This window comes from Brachycentrus maculatus, unplaced genomic scaffold, assembly GCF_059751285.1.
Source record: "Brachycentrus maculatus isolate JH-2025_06_01 unplaced genomic scaffold, ASM5975128v1 h1tg000196l, whole genome shotgun sequence".
Classification (NCBI taxonomy): Eukaryota; Metazoa; Arthropoda; class Insecta; order Trichoptera; family Brachycentridae; genus Brachycentrus; species Brachycentrus maculatus.
In genome coordinates, this window is record NW_028280947.1 from 1,445,319 (window position 1) to 1,467,379 (window position 22,061).

At 34.1% G+C, this 22,061-nt stretch overlaps 2 protein-coding genes across 3 annotated transcripts; both read left to right on the plus strand.

The window, feature by feature from the left end:
- Window positions 1-89: 89 nt before the first annotated feature.
- Window positions 90-6,274, plus strand: LOC148307591 (uncharacterized). 2 transcript variants are annotated; one of them, XM_088263079.1, is made up of 4 exons: window positions 90-245; window positions 340-542; window positions 2,771-2,948; window positions 5,175-6,274. In XM_088263079.1, the coding sequence occupies exons 1-4, from the start codon at window positions 140-142 to the stop codon at window positions 5,207-5,209; spliced, it is 522 nt and encodes a 173-aa protein (XP_088119205.1). In that variant the 5' UTR covers window positions 90-139; the 3' UTR covers window positions 5,210-6,274. The 2 variants fall into 2 exon arrangements, with proteins under 2 accessions (XP_088119205.1, XP_088119206.1); XM_088263080.1 differs by lacking the exon at window positions 340-542 and having other exon boundaries at window positions 110-245.
- Window positions 6,275-7,314: 1,040 nt separating this feature from the next.
- Window positions 7,315-21,487, plus strand: Got1 (Glutamate oxaloacetate transaminase 1). Its single transcript, XM_088263086.1, has 9 exons — window positions 7,315-7,577; window positions 11,016-11,123; window positions 12,265-12,338; window positions 12,873-12,981; window positions 15,886-16,103; window positions 16,901-17,051; window positions 18,398-18,563; window positions 19,588-19,659; window positions 20,531-21,487. Exons 1-9 carry the CDS (start codon window positions 7,466-7,468, stop codon window positions 20,742-20,744), a joined length of 1,224 nt encoding a protein of 407 aa, XP_088119212.1. The 5' UTR covers window positions 7,315-7,465; the 3' UTR covers window positions 20,745-21,487.
- The last annotated feature ends 574 nt before the right edge of the window (window positions 21,488-22,061 follow it).

Consider the following 22,061-nt stretch of genomic DNA (forward strand, 5'->3'; position numbering starts at 1 on the left):
TGTTGTATGTTTTGTTTGTGTTTAAAGTAGGTACCGATGTGAAATTAAATTTAACATTTTTTGTCTTGGCAATGATGCTTAGAATGTAAAAAATGACACGAATAAAATTAAAATAATAAATATTATATGGTCGCGTGTAATGTCACTGATTTTCAAAATATACCGGTTTTGGTTATTAAGTTTCATATTAGTAACCAAAATTAATTTGAGTGTTTCCAATGTACCAGAAGAGAGTCAAATAGCAGGTTTGCTTCGATCGTCATTGTAGTTTTTTGTTATTTATTGGCAGTGACAAAATATGTATAAGTATATCCCTTTGATATCGAATATTTTTTTTAGAATTCATAATATGTCGAAAGTGCGGTGCTGATATAGCGGATTCGCATAATATTGTGAATAATTTAAGTCCCGACTCTGGCGTTCCTCCTAACCAGACGGTTTTCGGGAGGGCAAATGTTAATATACAAACATTGATAAATCCGTTTGGTGTTCGTTTTCGAATTATCAACACCTCGAAAGCGTTGTGCGCAGGTGTCGGTGAGGTGAGTTCATTCTGTTGGCATTGAATTCTGGCATATTGTTTTCCAAAACTTCTGGCTTTATAAAAATGATTCAACAGATAACCTCACATTGATAAACGTGCAAAGTTATTTGCAAAACAGTTTAGTTTACCAATTATATTGCACCTTCCCCATGATATGTAGTCTTATCAAATAAGAGAGAACCTGGTATAAGTTATTACAAGACATGGAATTGTTTTTTTTTCTGTTTGTAAAATTTACAATGTTTGGCAGTAATTTTAGCATGCTGTTAAGAGATTTCATATCAGTTGTTTGATAGATTACCCAAAAGCATTGGTCACAACATATTTTGATTCTTACTAATAGAAAATAAATATTACTGTAATTTAAACAAACAAAAAAATACGACTGTTTATTTTTTCTTCCCATAATAGAGTAAAATGGCGTTCAGTTTTAAAAACAGCATTGAAAATGTTAAATTAATTTGATGAAATTGTCTACTGATAATTTTTGGTAGATATGTATTTTAATTATAAATAAAATCCTAGTTTTTAGGTTACAATTTGCGTCAGTTATTTTTTTAAAGCCTTGAAGTATTAAAGATAATTTCATAATTATTTTTGATTGTCAGCTTTTATTTTATAATAAAAATTATAAATTCCTGACAAACCTGACAAACTGCTTTGTCATCAGGTTCTTAAATTAATTTACAACATTTTGAGTGTGTCCAAATACTACAAATCTGGATTATCTCCAATTAGGAGTTTTTTTTACATTATTTTTGACATCTCAACACAGATGAAGAATAATATGGAAGTCTAGGCATTTACAGGGCTTACTACCCTCATAGGCTAGTTTAAGTGATCACTTTACACATGTGTAACATTCACCAATTGTACCCATGTACAACCACACTATTCAAACTCTTGGAACTTCTAGATATATTGAATAAACTCGAAACAGTCCTTGAACGCGAGTGTTTTTGCCTAGAATTTTCACTCATTTTCATGAAATACATGAAATTATAGTAACTTTAAACATAAAGCGTAAATCCACTCACGAGTAGGCATAGGCTATGAAACTTATAAAGTTGAAGCCTGAGTAGGGACATGATAAGCGGTGTTGCATAAGCCTTAGCTAGATTTCAGAGTCACTTGGATGTTAGATAATAAAAAATAATAAAAAAACAGTCCTTGAATTCGATAGATTTTACAAGAGACATCTTGGTGGAATGAGGCAGCTTTTTATTAAGCAGAAACTCTTTAATTTGTATGTGAGGTCCGAATCCTGGATTAATTCTAGTAAAGTCTGAGTTCTTAATCTTTGAATTTACTTGTAAAACCACATAAATATGACATTTCAAACTACCTGTGTATTTTGCCAGTATATAGAACGTTGGAAACTTTATAATTTGCATCACTAAGTCAAAATTGCATATTTTCGAGTTAACGTTTTTTGCCAGTACACCCGCGATATAATATCAAAATACAGTGAGTTTACTTAACCGGTTAACTGCCGGCAGGTACATGTATGGCGGTACCCAGCACCCCGCGAATTTTACGACAAAAATAAAACCTTCTAAACATATTGTTATTAAAAGTGTATTAACGTTTATTTATAAAACTTGCCAAATAAATGAAGAGCGCGCCAATCGTTCAGTCATTTATCCATAATCATAAAATTAATTGTTCATGGTGCAGGGTTGTCACAAAATTTGTCATAGAAAATATGAAAACTAAATTATATGTCAAAAGTAATTATTTATGTAAGTTTAATATTAAAAGTATACACACACACACTTTGATTTAAAAAAATAAAAAATCATCAGAATCCACACTAAAAAATCACTGTCATCAGATTCGGCAGTGATGGCAACTCGGGGATTATTGGACAACCCTGGGCGTCATTAGTTGTTCCGACGACAAAGCTCTCTTTGATTTACGTTAAAAGTGGTAAAAACAAATTCGGTTTTAATTCCAAGTATGCAAAGATATTCTCAATAGATGTCACTATGCGTTCAATATATTTGTACATTTTTTGTACATTTTAAATAATTGATTTTCTCTACTAAAAGCCCATTTAAAACGGCGCGTCTTAAGACGTCATTTTTGTATGAGTGGCGCTCCGTTCACTGAAAATTATGCGTCTCAAGACGCTCTTGGCAGTTAACCGGTTAACATGAATGGATGAAAGGTTTTGAAAAAATGAAATTGGTGAATTTGGGTTGAATATGGTAATAATGTTTCTAGTGGCATCGTGCTGATACCTGGTATCCTGGTTTTGCCTGGCGAGCGTGCATCTGTCCCCAGTGCAGAAAGCAGCTCGGGTGGTTATTTGAGCCGCTAGAAACTGCCACTCCATCCAGAGAGAAACCTTCAGATGATGGATTCTATGGTCTGATTTTCGATCATCTTCTAAGCGAGAGATGTAAGCATAACTAATAACAATAATAAAACCCTTATCCGCACCCCAATGGCGCATAGGGCACTGCGTCATATCAATGCAGTGTTATCTTGATCGTTCACATGAAGGAAAGGTGATCAGCCCTCCGCTTCAGGTACCAGTCCAGGGTAATATTGAATAAATATTACAGTGAAAAAATCACTTATATTTATTTTACCCCCCTTGGGAATCGAACCCGGGACCTCCAAAACGGTAGCCGAGCGTGCTGACCATTACACTGCGGAGGCGGACAAAATATTACAACTCTATAATTTATATTTTAAATATTACAATCAATCAATAATTTTTCATTCGCGTCATATATTTGTTTAACTATCCTTTCTTCACTCATTCTATTCACACGCTCAAACCATCATAATGCCTTATCTCGGCCTTGCATTATTTCCATATCACCATTCGTTCCATCTATCATACAACGTTTTGTACCCACCGCACAGTCTGAGAGAACGCATTTTGACTGCATTCAGTCTGCTTTCATCCATCTTTTGCCAACTCTATTGTGTACTGCCAGATGTAAGCATATTGACCGCAATTCATATAATACGCATTTTGGTTTATAGGGATTATATCATTGGTCAAATATAACCCCCTATAAAGGGTTGCAAGTGCATGTTGATATGTGACCTTGTGAGACGAGGTACAAACGTACTGGTGGTAGTATTTTATATAAAAGTATCAACTATATATATTTTTTATTTATTTTTTATAACCCTTATCCGCACCTAATGGTGCATAGGGCACTGCATCAAATTGACGCAGTGTTATCTTGATCATTACTTACATGAAGGCAAGGTGATCACTCTTGCGCTTCAGGAACCAGTCCAGGGTAATATCAAATAAATATTACAGTGTTAAATCCCTTATATTTATATTCACCTCCCCCCCTGGGAATCGAACCCGGGACCTCCAGCACGGTAGCTAAACACGCTGACCATTACACCACGGAGGCGGACGAACTATCCAACTATTTACCAGGGATAAACTCTACATTTAAATCTGTTAGGGTGAAGACTGACCAGAGCACTTCGTCGTAACGTAACATGTTACGATGCGAGCATTCGGGCAGCCAGTACAGCGAGCCGAGCGCTCCATCCATAGCTTCGGATGCTCACAGATGCTTGCTGCGAGCGATGTTATGACGTTATGTTACGACGAAATGCTCCGGTCAGTCTCCACCTTAACAGATAACTACGTTTAAAACATTTAAGTGTATATTTATTAAAAAACAAACATTGTTTTCACCTTTGAAAATAATAACTTATAAATTAAATAATTTTTGCACTCCCGGTGACAAAAAGTAACCGCATTACATTATCTAACTAACTAACTAACTAACCATCACCCCGCTCCCTCGCAGGGGTAGGCAGAGAGAATCGAACGCCACACCACTCTGTCCTTGCAAACATTCTTTGCCTCTTCTACATTCATGCATCTCCTCATACATACCCGACGATTATTACGACTCCTGACCCGGCCGCTTTCAAGTATTTGACATACCTGATTGTGCCAAGTTTTCCTCGGTCGTCCTCTGCTTCTTTTTCCAACTACATTCGCCTCATAAATTTGTTTAACCGTTCTTTCTTCACTCATACGCTCCACATGTCCAAACCATCTCAACACACCTTTCTTAATTTTATCGATAATGCTTATCTCAGCCTTACATTCTTTCCTTATTTCATTATTTGAACATCTATCAATCATCGTTTTGCCACACATTCGTCTGAGCGATCGCATTTCGACTGCATTCAGTCTGCTTTCATCCTTCTTTTGCCAACTCTATGCTTCGCTTCCATACATAAGGTTTGGAACCAGAACTCCATTGTGTATTGCCAGTTTAGCTTCCGCTGATAGATTTTTATTTGCTAAAACTGATTTTAGTGCACCATTCACTCTGTTCCCAGCATTCACTCTCCTTTCTATGTCTTTATCAATCTTTCCATCCCTAGAAAACATACTACCCAAATATATGAAATCATCTACCTGTTCCAAAATCTCCCCATTTACCAATATTTCACACTCAGATCTACATTCATCTCTTTCAAAAACCATGATTTTGGATTTGCTAACATTCATCAATAAATCACTTTCCTTGCACACATTATACACTTTTACACTTACATTATCTTAATTTTGTAAAACTTTTTATTGATAATGTTTGCTTGGGTTTTAATATGTATTATATCTTTTCAGTTACCAGTTCTCTTCTGATATACCCCAGTTTTTAAAATAATTGCGAAGCGATAAATTGTAACATAATAAGCCACCAAATACACACATAAAATGGAAAATATCGATTCGCTCGAGTGTGAAGAGAAGAAGATGCCGGAGACTGCGGAATCTGACATTTTGGAGTTAACCGATGAACAGAAGGCATTTTTACTAGCTTGCGAGGCCAAATACAGTAACCGCTTCACCAAGGAAGATGAGTCCTACTCGGAATTTTATGACAAAGATGTCTCGGTGCCTCCGATAATGCCTTTCTGGAGGGGCAACCAGGGGGGAAGGAGGGACAGGAGGAGGGACGATCGCAGGGACGACAGGAGAGATGACAGGTCTTACAACAGAGATAACCGAAGCTATAATCGCCAGGGCAATTACCACGATAGGGAACAATATAAAAGGTCGTACGATAGTCGAAACAATAGCGGCCGCTCCTACGGAAATCACTACCAAGATAATGACTCCTATAAACGCCGTAATTATTGATACAAGGGATTCTGATTTTTTCCAGCTTGTTAATTGATTTTGGCCTCCGAAGAGTTTTATTATTATTATCAATAATAATAATCAGGGTTTTTTTCCATGTAACGTGGTGGAACGGCATTCCGACACCTTTTTTCACAGATATATATTTTTTTAAATTTTGAGAATCAATGTTTGTGCTTACGCAATTACAATCTTTATTTATATAATTTGTCAAAATGATAAAATATGGTATTGTAATGAATATTTAAATGATATTTGAATAAAAACTTTTTTAGTAAGTTCCGGGAGTTTATAAGTGAGTTCCGGAACCTTTTTTGTTTGAAAAAAAGCCCTGATAATAATAATAATAACATTTTCATAATATTTATCAATAATAATGATAAATATATTTATTATTATTATTTTTAATAATGGCAAATTATCATAAAGCTTATCATTAATAAATAAGAAGTTGATTTCATCTTCTTTTTATCTAGTTTATTTACATTCGATAAATGTGAGTACCAAATTTATAGCATAAAAACTACTGTGTTTAATATAAATATTTACTATGTTTGTAATAAATGATAAAGAAGATAAATGCATTATGTCCGTGTTTCATTTTGTTAAAGCTCTGAATTCTGAATTTGTGTTCATTTGTTATTTTAGACCCTCTTTTCTAAAAAAATATATGTGAACTAATTTTAAATAAATCACCTGCATTTGATTGAAGAAAACTTTATGCTTTACAAATTCTCAGCTGACAGCACCACTGTCTGCAGAAATCTAAATCTATCAAAATTACACCTAGCGTATGAAAGGAATACAAATAAAACAACAGTGGATATATATATACATCTCGACTGCAATCAGTGTTAAACGCAGCAGAGACTGATTTCAGGAATTTCTACATTCAGTCACATCACCCCACTACTTCACAAACTGCACTGGTTAGGCTTTCCCGAAAGGGTTGAATATAAATTCTGCCTACCCATGTATAAATCAATACATAATATGGCTCCAGAGTATCTATAAGAGCTGTGTATTCCAGATGGATTGGTCAATAGACGTCTCACGCTTCGATCGGCTACAATAACTGCAATGGGTAAAGTGATCTTACCAGCTCGCAATCAGCCCACTTAATGTGGCGAGCGTGGCTTTGCTGTTGCAGAACGATGGCGTGGAATGCTCTTCCACCAATGGTGAAAACTTAAGGGAATTGCAATCAAACATGGTTAATTGGTTAAAGTTTAAATCAAACATGGTGGTAAATTATTTGAGTAGCATTGTATGGAATTTTTCTAATAGCCTGAGCAATTTTTTTGACAAAATATTTTCTGAAAAACGTCAAAATGTCACATACCCGTGATTTTAAGAATCTGTTAGAACATATGTTTTGTTAGAATTTCGATCATTACATATTACTTTGGGCTTGCGGCATGTGTTTACTATACTATGAGTAGAAATTTTATGAAATAAATAGGTAGGCTGTGCGTATTTTTCATTATCAGTAAAAATACATCGTAAAATAATTACTATGATAACATTACTTAAAGATCAATTTTGCGAATCATAACAAATTTCATTGATAACATCTTTTATGTAAATATCTCTTAAAAAATTTCCCTCTTTATCTATGGAACTTAATGTCAAGATTGTCATTGAGAAGGTCGATACTTGCCGGTTTTGGTTTTACATTATTTTATTACATATCTACGTAATCTCGTTTTGCGCGGACGCGTGTGTGAAGCGAATTGTTTTGTTATTTGTACAGAAAGGTTTATTTGTGAATAAAAATGGCAACTGCATTTTCTGATGTTGAACTCGGCCCACCTATCGAAGTTTTTGCTTTGGCGAAAGCCTTTACCGACGATCCATTCCCAAATAAAGTAAATCTAGGAGCTGGAGGTAAATAAACCCTTTTGTTGTTATAAATATAATAGTATTAATATGTTTTTCGGTCATATGTTCGGTAGTATCTATGTGTTTGAATATGTTTAGAGAGTAAATGATAATTCATATTCAAGTAATTTTTTTCATTACATTGTCATTGGTTACGTAAAGAGAGAAAGTGAGCGACTTACGATTTAATGTAGTTTTTGATCGTTTGCTTGATGAATGGAGGAAAAATATTACAAGATTTCATCAATACATTTATTTGCACATTATTTGGTGAATAAATCCATGATAAACCCATGATATCAATATCATGGGTATACTGGCAGAAAAAAGTGTAAAATCTCTTTTTTTAATAAACCCTGTTATTTAGAACTTTTAGCCTGAATAAAATTCATTCATTCATTCGAACCCTTATCTGCTCCCCAATGGTGCATAGGGCACTGCATCATATAAACGCAGTGTTATCTTGATCGTTAACACTTGAAGGAAAGGTGATTAGCTCTCCGCTTCAGGTACCAGTCCAGGGTAATATTGAATAAATATTAGAGTGGAAAAATCACATTTATTTATTAGACCCCACTCTGGGAATAGAATCCGGGACCTCCAGAGCGGTAACTGAGCGCGCTGACCATTACACTACGGAGTCGGACAAAATAAAATACATGAGTAGAGTTTTCTCTTCACTTCGTAATAATATATTTCATGAAAAAAAATTGGCTCCGGTTCAACAGTGGTATACTACAATACAAAAAAGATGAAGGAATTTATACCAACTGCAAAAATGCTTGGTTTATGTAATTTTAATTTACACCTGATGCATATTTCAACTTTTTTTACAAATGGTAAATTTCGACTTTATTTCGCTGTCCATCTTTCAATCAAATTCAGGCCTTTTCTTGAATGTTTTTCCCAGATACTTTGTGGCACATTTTATAAACTTTATAAAATAAAACAACTCTGTTTTAACCACTTTTCATTGGTACACTTTTTAACCAACTATAACCAAACTATGAGTATTCCAATGTTTTAGAATTAGTACATAAACCCTGAGGATGACAATGTTCTTGTCGAAACCGGTTGGAAAAAGTGTACCAATTTTAAAATGGTAAAAAAAGTTGTTTTATTTTATAAAATTCAGACCTATTTATTTTCGAGAAAAAGCTACAAATTGATTTCACTAGATTTAAATCTCTATATTACGAAGTTCAAATTTACTTGGTTTCATTCATTCTTTCAAACCCTCATCCACGCCGGATGGTGCATAGGGCACTGCATCATATAAACACAGTGTTTAACTTGATGGTGAACACACGAAGGAAAGGTGATCAAGCCCTACGCTTCAGGTACCAGTCCAGGGTAATATTGAATAAATATTAGAGTAAAAAAATCACTAAAACAAATCGCTCACTCCTTTCAAGAACGTCATAAATCAAAATTCGTCAATTTTCAGTTGTGCGTGTTTTCGGAATGCCCAGAAAATATACTATATCTCAGCAAAAGAGACATATTTTTAAGTTAATATTTACAGAAAATGTTGTTTTTGCATTTTGAAGAAAAGGTATTGTTTTATTATTTTTTTAAATAAACTAAATATTTTTCAAATGGAGAAAAAACCTTCAGGTTTTACGTAAAAAGATCTGTGGCATAGTAAAAAGTTCAGTAAGTGGCTTGATATTTATTTTTAATACATTGTGTTATATTTTTAAACATTAAAAACGTTCTCCTGAAAAATCAAGTTTTTTGATTTATGACGTTCTTGAAAGGAGTGAGCGAAATGTACTTACTGTAATATTTTATTCATGTATATATTTTTTTAAATCCATTTTTCACGGTACAAGTGTTTATTTATATATCTAAAACATATATGGAGTTTACTGAAGAAGTTCCACTTGTATAATATATTTTTTTTAAGTGGTAGAAGATGGCATACGAAAAAAAAAACTTCAATAATTTTAATATTAAAATTAAACACTATACAAGTGTTTTATTTTCGTATTCAATCATTGTGTTATTCCACAGTGTTAATGCCTAATTAACACATTGTTTGAAGACGGTTTTTTCATCAACCCCGACCCCAATTAGTATACTAATTACGGTTGTATACAAATCACAAGTAACCGCAAACCCAACTCCAATCTGTAAAATATTTTTTGGCATTTTGCGCTGTACCAAAAGTAATCTAAAAGAACGCTTATAAGCATCTCCCGCTCTCTACCAACAGTTCGTTAAAGACGGTTTGAAGCATTTCCCGCAAAACTTTGCAATTTGTCGGGTTGTGGTCCCGTAATTAGTGTCGCGGACTCTTAAGTCAGAGTTTCTCGGTTCGAACCCACTCTACCACAATTTGATACTTATTTCTAATAATGAGCCTCTTAGGCTCACAGAAATAGTATGACATTGATTTATGTAAATAATAAGAATACAAATATTTCTCTTTTTTTTTTAAATAAAAAATAAATGAAAGAATTTCATTTTTAATTAATGTTTTACTTAGTAAATAACACTATTTCTTAATATCTACTGTGACACGTGTTTCGATGCATTCCGCATCATTTTCAAACACCGTATTTTCAAAAATGATGCGGAATGCATCGAAACATGTGTCACAGTAGATTTTAAGAAATAGTGGTATTAACTATGTAAAACATTAATTAAAAATTGATAGATTTTACCACAAAGTGACTGCCGAATCAATTAATGAAAAAATGAAAGAATTTCAATAGTGTTGTATTCAGAAAGTATTTATTTATCTACTTTCACATACATACCATGATAGATAAATATGTTTATTATGTAATTGAAACATATTAAGATAAAAATATTATTGGTGCTGTAATTAATTTTATTGTCTTATCTGTTGTGTAGCTGTTATCTCCTTATATATATTTTTTTTACATTTCATTATTTTTTCCTCGTGCTATTTCGATGAGATACAATAGTTGTTTTTGTCATTAAATTTAAGCTGTGGTGAGATAAATGACTTTGTATATTAATCTTGGTGGCCTTTAGAGGTCTTGGAACTCTAAAAGTTATCAGAGGAAGCCGTTAAAATATATATAAATACATTTTGTAGATTTGGGAATGTTGTCATGTGGATTTATTTTCCGAATTGAAGACTGTTGATTTCCTGTAATGTCTTTAACTGGGACGCGTCTTAACATATTGTTTGTGGAAAATGCTTAAAAGCATATTTTACATACTGTTAGTAGAGAGCGGGAGACACTTATAAGCGTTCTATTTGTTTACTTTTGGTATAGCGCGAGAGATGCCAAAAAACATTGTATAGATCGATAATTTCTGGTATTGCGATTTAAATTAAAAAATTTATTGCGCTGTCACAAATTTTGGGCAAAACTGCAAACGAGAAATTACCTTATTTGAGACTGATTTTGATTTTGAATATAAAAAAGTATGATATTTTAAAATATATTTTTGTGTATTTTTAAGTGTACCGTGACAACGATGGCAAGCCCTGGGTGCTCCCTATTGTCCGTAAAGTGGAGAAAATGATGGCCGACGATCCCACTCTGCTCCATGAATATCTTCCCATTCTTGGTAAGTTTATCTGTATATCATCTACGTAGATCAGATAGATTTAGATCAGTGGTTCCCAAACTCTTTTGGCCCACGGACCTCTTCATAGTCAAAACTTGCCCACGGACCCAGGGTTAAAAACGGAATAAGTACATAATAGAAAAATTAAAAAAAAAATAAAAAAATAAAAAAATTTAATCCTCCCTTCCCAGTGTTGTGTACCTTGTACACATTGCTTCTAATAACCATAATATCTCTATAAATATAATAAATACAAGGCTAAGATTTTAGGTATTCCTCCATAACATATTTACGCATTGATTTAAAAAAATAATATTAATAATCAGAATTTATAGGGTACATTGGAGGTATTTCGTGAATATCGGAAACAAATTCGCGTATAAACAGCGCGTGAAGAGTGTTCGGGAACTGCGATACTATATTCGCATCTCACTCTTGCATACTTGCACAGTGCAAGCGTGAGGAGCTCAAAGCTCAATGTTCTCTGGCTAGCTAGCGGGGTAGCGGCAGTAGCTTTTAGGCTCCCGACAAAAGTGGACCTATGGTTGTTCCGTGAGCGTTGCCAGATGGTTTTTTTTTATATTTTCAGCAAATAAATCTAAATTATTGTAATTTTTGACTTCATTTATAATTAAGGGCCAATTGTTAGCCATGAATGGTTGTATTTTTCCGATTTAAAATCGCTAATTTTTTATTGTGTAGTGACTACCCAACATCGGGACACGCGTTTTATTTTAGCACCGCAAGGGAATGGTTTACTTTGATGTTTTGAATGGTGACGTAAAAATAAAATATAAATAAAAAAATTGTTGAAGAAGTATTTTCAGCCTAGAATTAAAATAATACTGGGGAAGGTGGCATTATTACCGTTGATGAAATTCAATTTGAAATTAGCTAATAATTTATTTATTGCTATTTATTATAACTTGGAATTCGGAGCAATTTGGCTCTAACCTTACGAAATTTGCACAATTCCTGTGCCTGGGATTTCTAAGGCAATGAAGTTACTTCTGGTTCGCAGTTTTGAACCTACCTAGAGACATGGACATTTGAAATATAAATTACTAAGATTCTTAGCGAAACCTCGACCCAGACAAAGATGTTTTGAGAATGGAATATGGATTTTTGTATTTTGTTACAGGTTTCAACCAATTCTCAAATGCCGCTGTTTCCATGCTGCTGGGAGCTGACAACCCGGCTATCCAACAAAAGAGGGTAATTTTTATTTATTTATTTGCAGCCTTCCATATTCGTGGATGACATATTTTTTGAAAGATAATTAAGTTGGCAGACTTGTTGTTTGTGACGAATTGGCATGACCGTCAACAGTAATTCCACGGCCGGGCCGCTCTCTATCTCTTTCTTTTATAAATAAAGTTATTTTTTTCTTCTTTGACCTCCATCCACAGCCAGATAGTAAATAGGGCACCACATCAACTTGACGCGGTTTTAACTTGATTTTAATGATTAAATGAGCACCGCGTTTATAATTAATTTATATGAAGGCAACGTAATCAGTCCTGTGCTCAATATTGTTTTTATTTAGGAAAGGTATTATTTGAAGGGATATAAATTTAACAATCATAGCACGTGGCAGGAATTACTCAAAAATTTCCATCGTTTGTGTCAATAGCTACCAAAATTGATAATAGTCATGAAAGTATTTTTTCTGTTGGTTCTGGGTCTGTCTTTTGAAAATAGATTGCCGATGCGATCGATGAGATGTTATAGTTTAGAAAATTATTGCAGACCTTTGGAATCCAAGCTCTTTCCGGAACTGGCGCTCTGAGAGTTGGAGCCGATTTCCTCGCCAAACAAATGAAGAAGACCATCTTTTACTATCCAAAGCCGACGTGGGGTAAGATTGATTGAAACATTTTATGATTTACACATTTATTTTCTTTTATGAACATTACAATTCTCATCATATATTACATAAAAAACATATATACAGCATAAATCATTTAATATACATTCAGACCTCGCTTTGCGTCGGTACTGAATTAAGACTCATTTTCGTTGTGCGTCGTTTTTTCAAATTGCGTTGTTTTTTTAAAAATTACTATTCAGAGAATCATTTTTAATTTTTCAAAAGGTAATTTCCCGTTGTGTTAATCTAAATTTCGGGGAATATTTTGGAACGTATCTACGACGCAAAGTGAGGTCTTAGTGTACACACATACCTACACATACGAATACATACATACATCCTTGTATATGGACAGGTAGATATAATAAGGTATAAGTTACCCAAACAGGGGTGTTTTTGCCCTTCATGTGTATAAAGGCAATTATTGAATTAACACATTTCAGGGCAGTTTTTTCATCATCTCTGACCATAATTAGTATACTAATTAGGGTCGTATACTAATCACAACTGACCTAATCACGAGTAAGTGCAAATGCAATTCCGATCTGTACAATATTTTTTGGCATCTCAAACTCTACCAAAAGTAAGTAAATAGAACACTATTTTGAAATATTAAAAGCATTGTTAACTTTGTGGTATGGTAATATATGTGGTATGTAATTTTCAAAGCGGTATTACACAAAGTGAACGATGAATGATGAGGAGAGTATTAAATAGAACACTTATAAGCGTCTCCCGCTCTTTACTAATAGTATGTAAAAAGTCGCTTTTAAGTGTTTTCTAAACAACGTGTTAAGTGTGTGATTTGTTCAGTAATAATAATAATAATAACCTACAGTGTAATAATTCTAGAATACATAAACCCTAGACTACGGGACATTTGTAAAATTTACGACGGACATCCAATCTGTGGGTAGCACCAAGGAAACACATGTAAAGAATGTAGTGCCAACTAGCACGTATCTTAGTTTTTTAGCGATATTTTATGACCGTATTTTGTATAAAGTTCTCAAAAAACATGTTGCACTTATTTTTAAATGTTTTCGGTAAAAGTTTTTGGTATAATGTGAGTTTTTTTTATCATCGTACATTTTACGATAGTCCCGTATTAACACATTGTTTGCGGGAAACGCTTAAAAGGGTCTTTTACATACTGTTGGTAGAGACCGGGAGACGCTTATAAGCCTTCTATTTGCTTTCCTTTGTTAGAGCATGAGAGAGCCAATTGTGTACAGATCGGAATTGGGTTTGCGGTTATTTGCGATTAGTATACTGAGGGTCAGGGTTGATAAAACAATCTGTTAACCGGATCCACGCAGCTCGCATAACCGTATGTGTTTTCACAAAACATGCCCCATACGCGGCTGACATAGACGTATGTGTTTTTACTTTGCTCCAAGTTTCGAACCTCAGTTAAACTTGGAGGGATTTTTTCATGGTGTGGAACTTTGGATAAAATAATACGTTAATCCTTGGCCTTATGACATCTGTTGAAATATCTGACTAATAATTTGTAACATCACAAGGATAAATAAAAGAACAGATCCCTGATTTTTCTTGAGGTCGGTAATTAGTCCGCGCCATAATCATGCCCTATATCTGTCTCACTCTCGACGCTACGCATCGCCAGTGGGTAAGACTGACACAAGATGCGTGCTTTGATTTATTTATGTTACGATCCTATTTGTTTATATTACGATATATTTCAATACACACGTGTATTATGGAGTACCAAAAAGGCACAATGAATGCCATTGAACGTTTTTGTTTAGGAAAATAAATGGTTTCTTAACTAAATACACGATAAAAGTAATCATTTAAAAAATGGCAAAATACCGCCGCGCACGGGCGTCTCTCAGGAACAAAGTTAACGCGGTTAAAAGGTTAAATAATAACTTTCCTATCCTGATCAGGTTACAAATCTATAACCCGTCAATAAATGTCAAATTGGTAAGAAAATAAGCAAATATTGTTTGATTAATCACTATTCTTATCATTTGACGTAATTCCGATTATTGATTAAGTCTTATCATGTCCTGTTGTGGTGTTCTTTTAAACAATATTTTAAATTTTATTATTATATTGATCTTTAAAATAAATAAAATAGTAAATATTTAATAACCCCAGAACACAGTTCAGATAAACACCAAGAAGAACCTTTGTTGTTTTGTGGTCACGTTTTGATAGAAAATACATGGAAGAATTTCATAACACATAATAATACAATAAATACCTCTATATAAATATACTTTACTCCAATACTGTTACGTGCTTTACCATACAAGAAAAACTGCTTAGTGATAAATAATTTTTATTTATTTTTTATTTATAACCCTTATCCGCACCTAATGGTGCATAGGGCACTGCATCAAATGGACGCAGTGTTATCTGGATCATTATTTACATGAAGGCAAGGTGATCACTCTTGCGCTTCAGGAACCAGTCCAGGGTAATATTAAATAAATATTACAGTGTTAAATCACTAATATTTATTTTCACCTTCCTGGGAATCGAACCCGGGACCTCCAGCACGGTAGCTAAACACGCTGACCATTACACCACGGAGACCGTCAAAAGTAAAAATAAATAAAAATACTTGGGGGACAAAAAATACTTGTGGAATTGTGTAATTGGCTTTATTTTTTATTAATGTTATTATTTTTTATTACATATTTTTTATAAATGTAAAGCTGCACAATTCCTGAACAAATAAAAAAAAATAAGTGTGCGTGCTTCTGATAACACACTTTCTTATATCATATTCATATCCTTAGACCAGTGATCGCCACACAGTGGCTCGTGAGCCAATGCGTGGCTCCATAATTCCCAAATAAATAAATATATGTCGTAAAAAATCTTAACGTAATTTGTGGTATTTCAATTTTTCTCTAGAAAACCACCACCTGGTGTTCATGAATGCCGGTTTCAAGGAAGCGCGTACGTACCGCTACTGGAAGGCGGAAACCCGAGGCATCGACTTTGAGGGGCTCCTGGAGGATCTCAAGGCCGCCCCCGAGGGTGCCGTGGTCATCCTCCATGCCTGCGCACACAACCCGACTGGCTGTGATCCTACTCACGAGCAGTGGGAGAAGATTGCCAATGTTGTTGAGGTTAGGAAACAGCCAATTGAAGACCTCCATTGTCCAATTTTATATTTCGACAATTGTTTAGTTTCGTTGAGGAGTTTTCAACATATCTTATGCGGGAGGCGAGTTTAACAGTCCTCAGCCTGCCTATTGCCGACTGCAATCACAATTACCAAAAAAAATATTTCTGTAACGGAAGACTGTTTTTTGCTTATTATATTGCGATATTTAAGGTTTGTAGTGACATCTGTTGAATTTTTGTTAAAGCTTTATTATAAAATTACAACTCGGGATTGTCCCGCTCTTACCACCGGTATCACTCTTTTGTAAAATATTGATTTATGTTACGTATTAATTGTGTATAATTACGCGAGCGGTTTATGTATTACTCAATTTTGGGTACTTGACCCAAAAAAAAAATACGTAAGCTGAATACGCCCATGTCTCTCATTAACTTAGCTCGATCGGGCCCGCTTGAGATGTGTTAATAATAATAATTTGCGCTAATTTTTTTGTAAAATTAAACCCCAAGGGCGCTTCAACAATTGTTAGTGAAAATAGAATAATAGCTACATCCATGTTTTATGTTCCAAAAATGGAGTTTATTGCATGCAAACAATATTAGTCAGTCGTATAGTCGAGTAGTGGTTCCATGGTAGTATCGCAGACTCAGAAGTCACTATAATACTATATAATATAGCAGGACTATATAGAAGGACTATAAGAAATATTTGTAACAACAGAAACATTTCTTTTAAAAAAGACAATGAGCATAATTTTGACTCAGCAGTCATTGATTTATTTAATTTATTTGACTGCAGGAAAGGAAGTTGTTCACGTTCTTCGACAGCGCCTACCAGGGCTTTGCTTCGGGTGATCTGGAGAGGGACAGTTGGGCGGTGAGGTACTTTGTTGGGCGCGGAATGGAAATGTTCTGCTCACAATCCTTCGCCAAGAACTTTGGACTTTACTGTAAGTACATATTATCTTCATATTATTTTTTGACAGATGTCAATGAGATGAGATCATCAAAGATGAAGAAGAATATGGAAGTCTGGGCATTTACGGGGCTGACGACCGTCATAGGCTGGTTTAGGTGATCACTTTACACACGTGTAACATTCACCAATTCTACCCATTATTGACAACCACACTACTCAAATTCTTGGAAGTTCTATATATATGAACCAATTTAGAAACCTTGTTCTTGAATCACTAGAACTTTACTAGAGACATCTATTGGTGAGATGTAAAGAAGCTTTTTACTAAGCAGAAACTCCTATAACTAAACTATATTAGTATGTGAGGTCGGAATCCTGGATTATAATCACACACATGAGAAACGCCAGAAAATACAATTTTCATTTTTATTATTTAAGCTTATAGTTTGACCAGATAATTTATGTACAACATTTTGAGTGTGTCCAAATACTTGTTCACAAAATCTGTTTATGAAAATAACTCCTGTAATTGGAGATAATCCAGATTTTGTGAACAAGTATTTGGACACACTCAAAATGTTGTAAACATATTATCTTCTTTGTGGGTTACAATCTTTATGATGGTTGGTTTGCTTCCTTCATGGTCAGTCTCCACCCGTCACTATCCTGTCTCTTCAACTCGGCGTATCCGTTACTGTGCATGTCGGAGATAATTTGGTCCATGTAGTCTAAGCGGGGTCGTCCTCTGTAGTTTGTGCCTTGGCACATGCCTTCCCAATGGTAAGAAGCAGGCCTGGGTGTCTTATATTATGACCTATCCATTTGGCTCGCTGTTGTGTTACTTCATTTAGTAAACATCTAGACTCGCCATCCGTGCTTAGTATCTCGTTGTTCCCTACATGTTGCGACCAATGAATCCCCAACATGCGCCTGTAGCAATCACATCTCAAACGCCTTCAGCTGACATCGTTCTGCCTTCCGCTTTGAGTAAAAATCCTTGTTTTGATTTTGGATGCTGAAAATCTGCAATTTACTGACTAACTAAAAAGCAATTACCACATTTGAGATGGGTATTTTTTACACCTGCGGACATCGCTGGTAACGGGATTTAATAATTATGTACATATTGTTAAGACCTTAACAAAGAGATTGGTATAATTATATATAAAATATTAATTCATTTAAAAATATTGCATAATTCCTTCTTTTCTGCCTTTGAAATGAGGCTGGGGCAGAAGGTAAAAATGCCCTTCCCGTTTTTAAGCCTAAATCGATCGAACGGGTAGAAACACCTTTGCCGTACGAAGTGTTTTACTATTGTTTAAGAGGTTCTGAAACAATTTTTCGTATGATTTATGACAAAATTGATGTTTCCAGGCGAGAGAGTTGGCAACTTGGCGGTAGTGATGAAGGACCCTTCCGTGACAGCCAAGGTCAGCTCCCAGTTCACCATCAACATCCGAGGAATGTACTCCAACCCTCCCGCCCATGGAGCCAGGATCGTGACTAGGGTTTTGGAAGATCCACAGCTATTCAAAGAATGGTAACATAGATAGTTTTAGTAAAATAGTAAAATATAAATAAAATACTGTTAATCTGGGTGACTTTGAACTGGGTGACTAGTCTCAAGATTTATGTGATTAATTTTAGTTATTTTATTGTTTTTTTTTTAACCAATGCCGACTCTTTAACCATATATTTATTTTGAAGAAAAACTTATTTGTTCAATATAAAAACCGTATTTTAAGCAAAAAATTCAATCATGTCATATGTTACCTAGGTTTAAAGAAAATTTAGTTATGATTTATGCTCAAGTCCCAACATACAAGTATTTATATTATTTATTGATTCGGCATTAACTTTGTGGAATGACATGATTATTTTATTCAGATAAAATAAAAAAAATTAAATTCAGATAAAACATTAATTAGTAATATACTGTTTCAAAATACTTCACCATTATTATCAATGTTTCCTTTTACAAAAAATCTTGTTCCTCAACCCCCCTCCCTATATTTTTTAACCTATAAATACACCTAAATATATTTTTGTTCGTTAGTTTTAATTTGTACCAGAAGACGAAAACATCTGTCGTTTTCGAAACTAGTCGTAAATAAAAATAAAACTCATTGAAGTGGTATATACAAGTATTTTGTATATAATTTTATCAAAACAAAAACAAATACAAAATGTGTTCAAAGTTACCAGATTCGAAGTTATGAATTTGAATTCATTTCATCAAATTGAAGTTTGACCTTTTGGTCAAATATTTGCTACTGATTTTTTGATAAATTGATATTTTTATATATAATAACCTGTTTTGGTGACATTAGTTTTGCATTTTTTAAAGATAGCATTAAAAGATAAAAGATAAGGCATTGATATTTCCCCCTGTAACTCAATCATAATAAATGTGTAAATATAATCTATATGTCATATAAAAATGAATAAATTATGACATTATTTTGTCTGATGTAGTGTTTGTGCAGATGTAAAAGAGGTATCATCAGAACGCTAATGTCTGATCAAAACGGTAATAATAAGATGTGATTTTATTTATTTTTCAGGCAAGAATGCATCACATTGATGTCATCTCGTATCAAGGAAATGAGAACAGCACTTTACAATGAACTGGTGTCGTAAGTACATATTTTTTTATTACATATTCATGCTTTTTATGTAGTAAGACAAAAAGCAACAAAGGTACAACTATAGTACTTTGTTGCTTTTTTTTTTTAACAAAGGTACTTAAAACTACCGAAACTTTGGGAGGAAAAAAAAAGAGGTAAAGAAAAAAAGTGTGTTCTTTAATTAACAGTGAGCGTGAAAATCTACATACAATAAAACAGTTACTTCGTCTTTATCAACATATTTGTAATATATCGTGGATATTTGTATTTACATTTATCCTAATTTAATTTCTTAGATTTTCACGGTCGTTACTGATAGCGTTCTTTATCAAGTATTGAGTACAAACATATTTTATCGAGCTCAAACTAAATATGAAGTTTTTCAAAAGAAGACCATCACAATCAAACTCTATTATAGCTTCTACTCTTTTGTTCGTGTCATGTCAGCTCCCCCTGACGTCGACTATAACTTCAGACTAATTGTCCTTGTCTTGGGCAGCTCTAACAGCGCCTCGACGGTCCTGAACCCCGTTCAATCTCGTATATTCCGGAGCCAGGAGATCTGCCTTCAGCCCACACCTCATTGACCATCTATTTTGCCTTTTTTGATTAGGTGCAATAGCTCGTACTTCTCTCCTTTTAGCACATGCCCCAGATAGGGCACCTTCCGGACCTTGCTACCAGTCAGCAACTGTCTCCCCCTCATGCTTTTTGGAGCATGTTTGCGTTGCTGACCATATCGGTCCATGTAATGCGCATTTTACGATGTAGCCACATTTCAAATGCCTCTAGTCGGTTCGTAGTGCTGATTTTGAGGGTCCACGATTTAACTCCGTATAGAAGTACTATTAAATAGCTAATATTTTGTTTTAATATACAGATTAAAAACACCCGGAACGTGGGAACACATCATCAATCAGATCGGAATGTTCTCATATACCGGACTCACGGAGAAACAGGTCCAGTATCTGATCAACACCAAACACGTTTATCTACTGAAGACTGGAAGAATCAGCATGTGCGGCATCAACACCAATAACGTCAAGTATGCTGCGCAGGCTTTCCACGAAGCAATCGTCAACTGCCCTGAATAAATACCACAGTTGAAATTTTAACAATATGCAATGTTTTACGATATTTATAAAATGGAGATACGAGTGCTGAAGGTTGTCAGGATAAGAAAAGTTTTAAACTGTTCTTGTTAATAAAATTCTTGTGGAGGTTAATTTACAAGTACTTACTTTAACACATCTCGTGCGGGGCTGGTTGAGCGCTCATTAGAGGGGGGGGCATATTCCGCTCATTTAACGTATTAATCGCGACAGCAAATAAATCATTAAAACATTTTAATTCTTTCCGTTAAAAAAAATAAAAATTGAAACACTCAATATTGTGATGTTTTTATGAACTTGTTTCTCACGTGCACTTAATATTGTTAAAATATTTATATTTAGTTTACTAAACGCAATTATACACCAATAATATGTAATAAAAATCAATATTTTACCAAAGAGTGGTACCAGTGCTAAGAGTGGGATACTCTTATATTAATTTAATTCAACAGATGTCACTATAAACTAAGGCAATATAATAAGCAAAAAACAGCCTCACTACAGTGGTAAATTCTTGGCAATTGTGATTACAGTCTCCCGCAAACGGCGATTGGCAGACTGAGAACTGTAAAACTCGCTTCCCGCATAAGATGTGTTAATAGTATTTGTTTTTTTAGAGTAAATTGATTAGGATTGCCATTAGTTCAGATACGCAGAGACCACCATTATTAAAAGCCTATTCTGTCTATAATGGTGATAAACTAGAAAATTTCCTGACATTAAAAGTATGGAAATTGTGTTTTGAAAAAAATGGACGCTGATGATTTTTTGTTTTTTCTTGTATTAAAAATGTCCCAACAGGATATGGAAACCCTAAATTAGGTACCAGCTACATTGCTAACGTGACAATGTTCCATAAGAATTATTTGAAATCACAACTTTCAATCATTGGTGTCTTCATTTGTTTTTTTTTTATATACATATATATTTATTTTACCTATTTTATAAAATGGGACTGCTTATTTTTGCCAAAGTTAGAAACTGCGTACCCATTATGGTTGCAAACAAGTAGAGTTCTGGGATTGCTACTGGAGAATACGTTTACATTATCCGACTATGCAATACATAGTGTGTTTTTAATTGGTCCGTTTTAATTGGATCTGAAAGTGAATGTGTTGAACAAAGCGATGGACACTGCAGAGCAGTTGTAAAAATTACAGATGGGAAAAGTATTACATGTTTGCTAATATAATGGATACCCAGTTTTATATATTTTTTTGTTGCTTTAAATTCAATTTAACCAAATTATATTGTATAATAAAAAAGTGTCTACAGTGCCTTCTGATCTAACTTCATAAT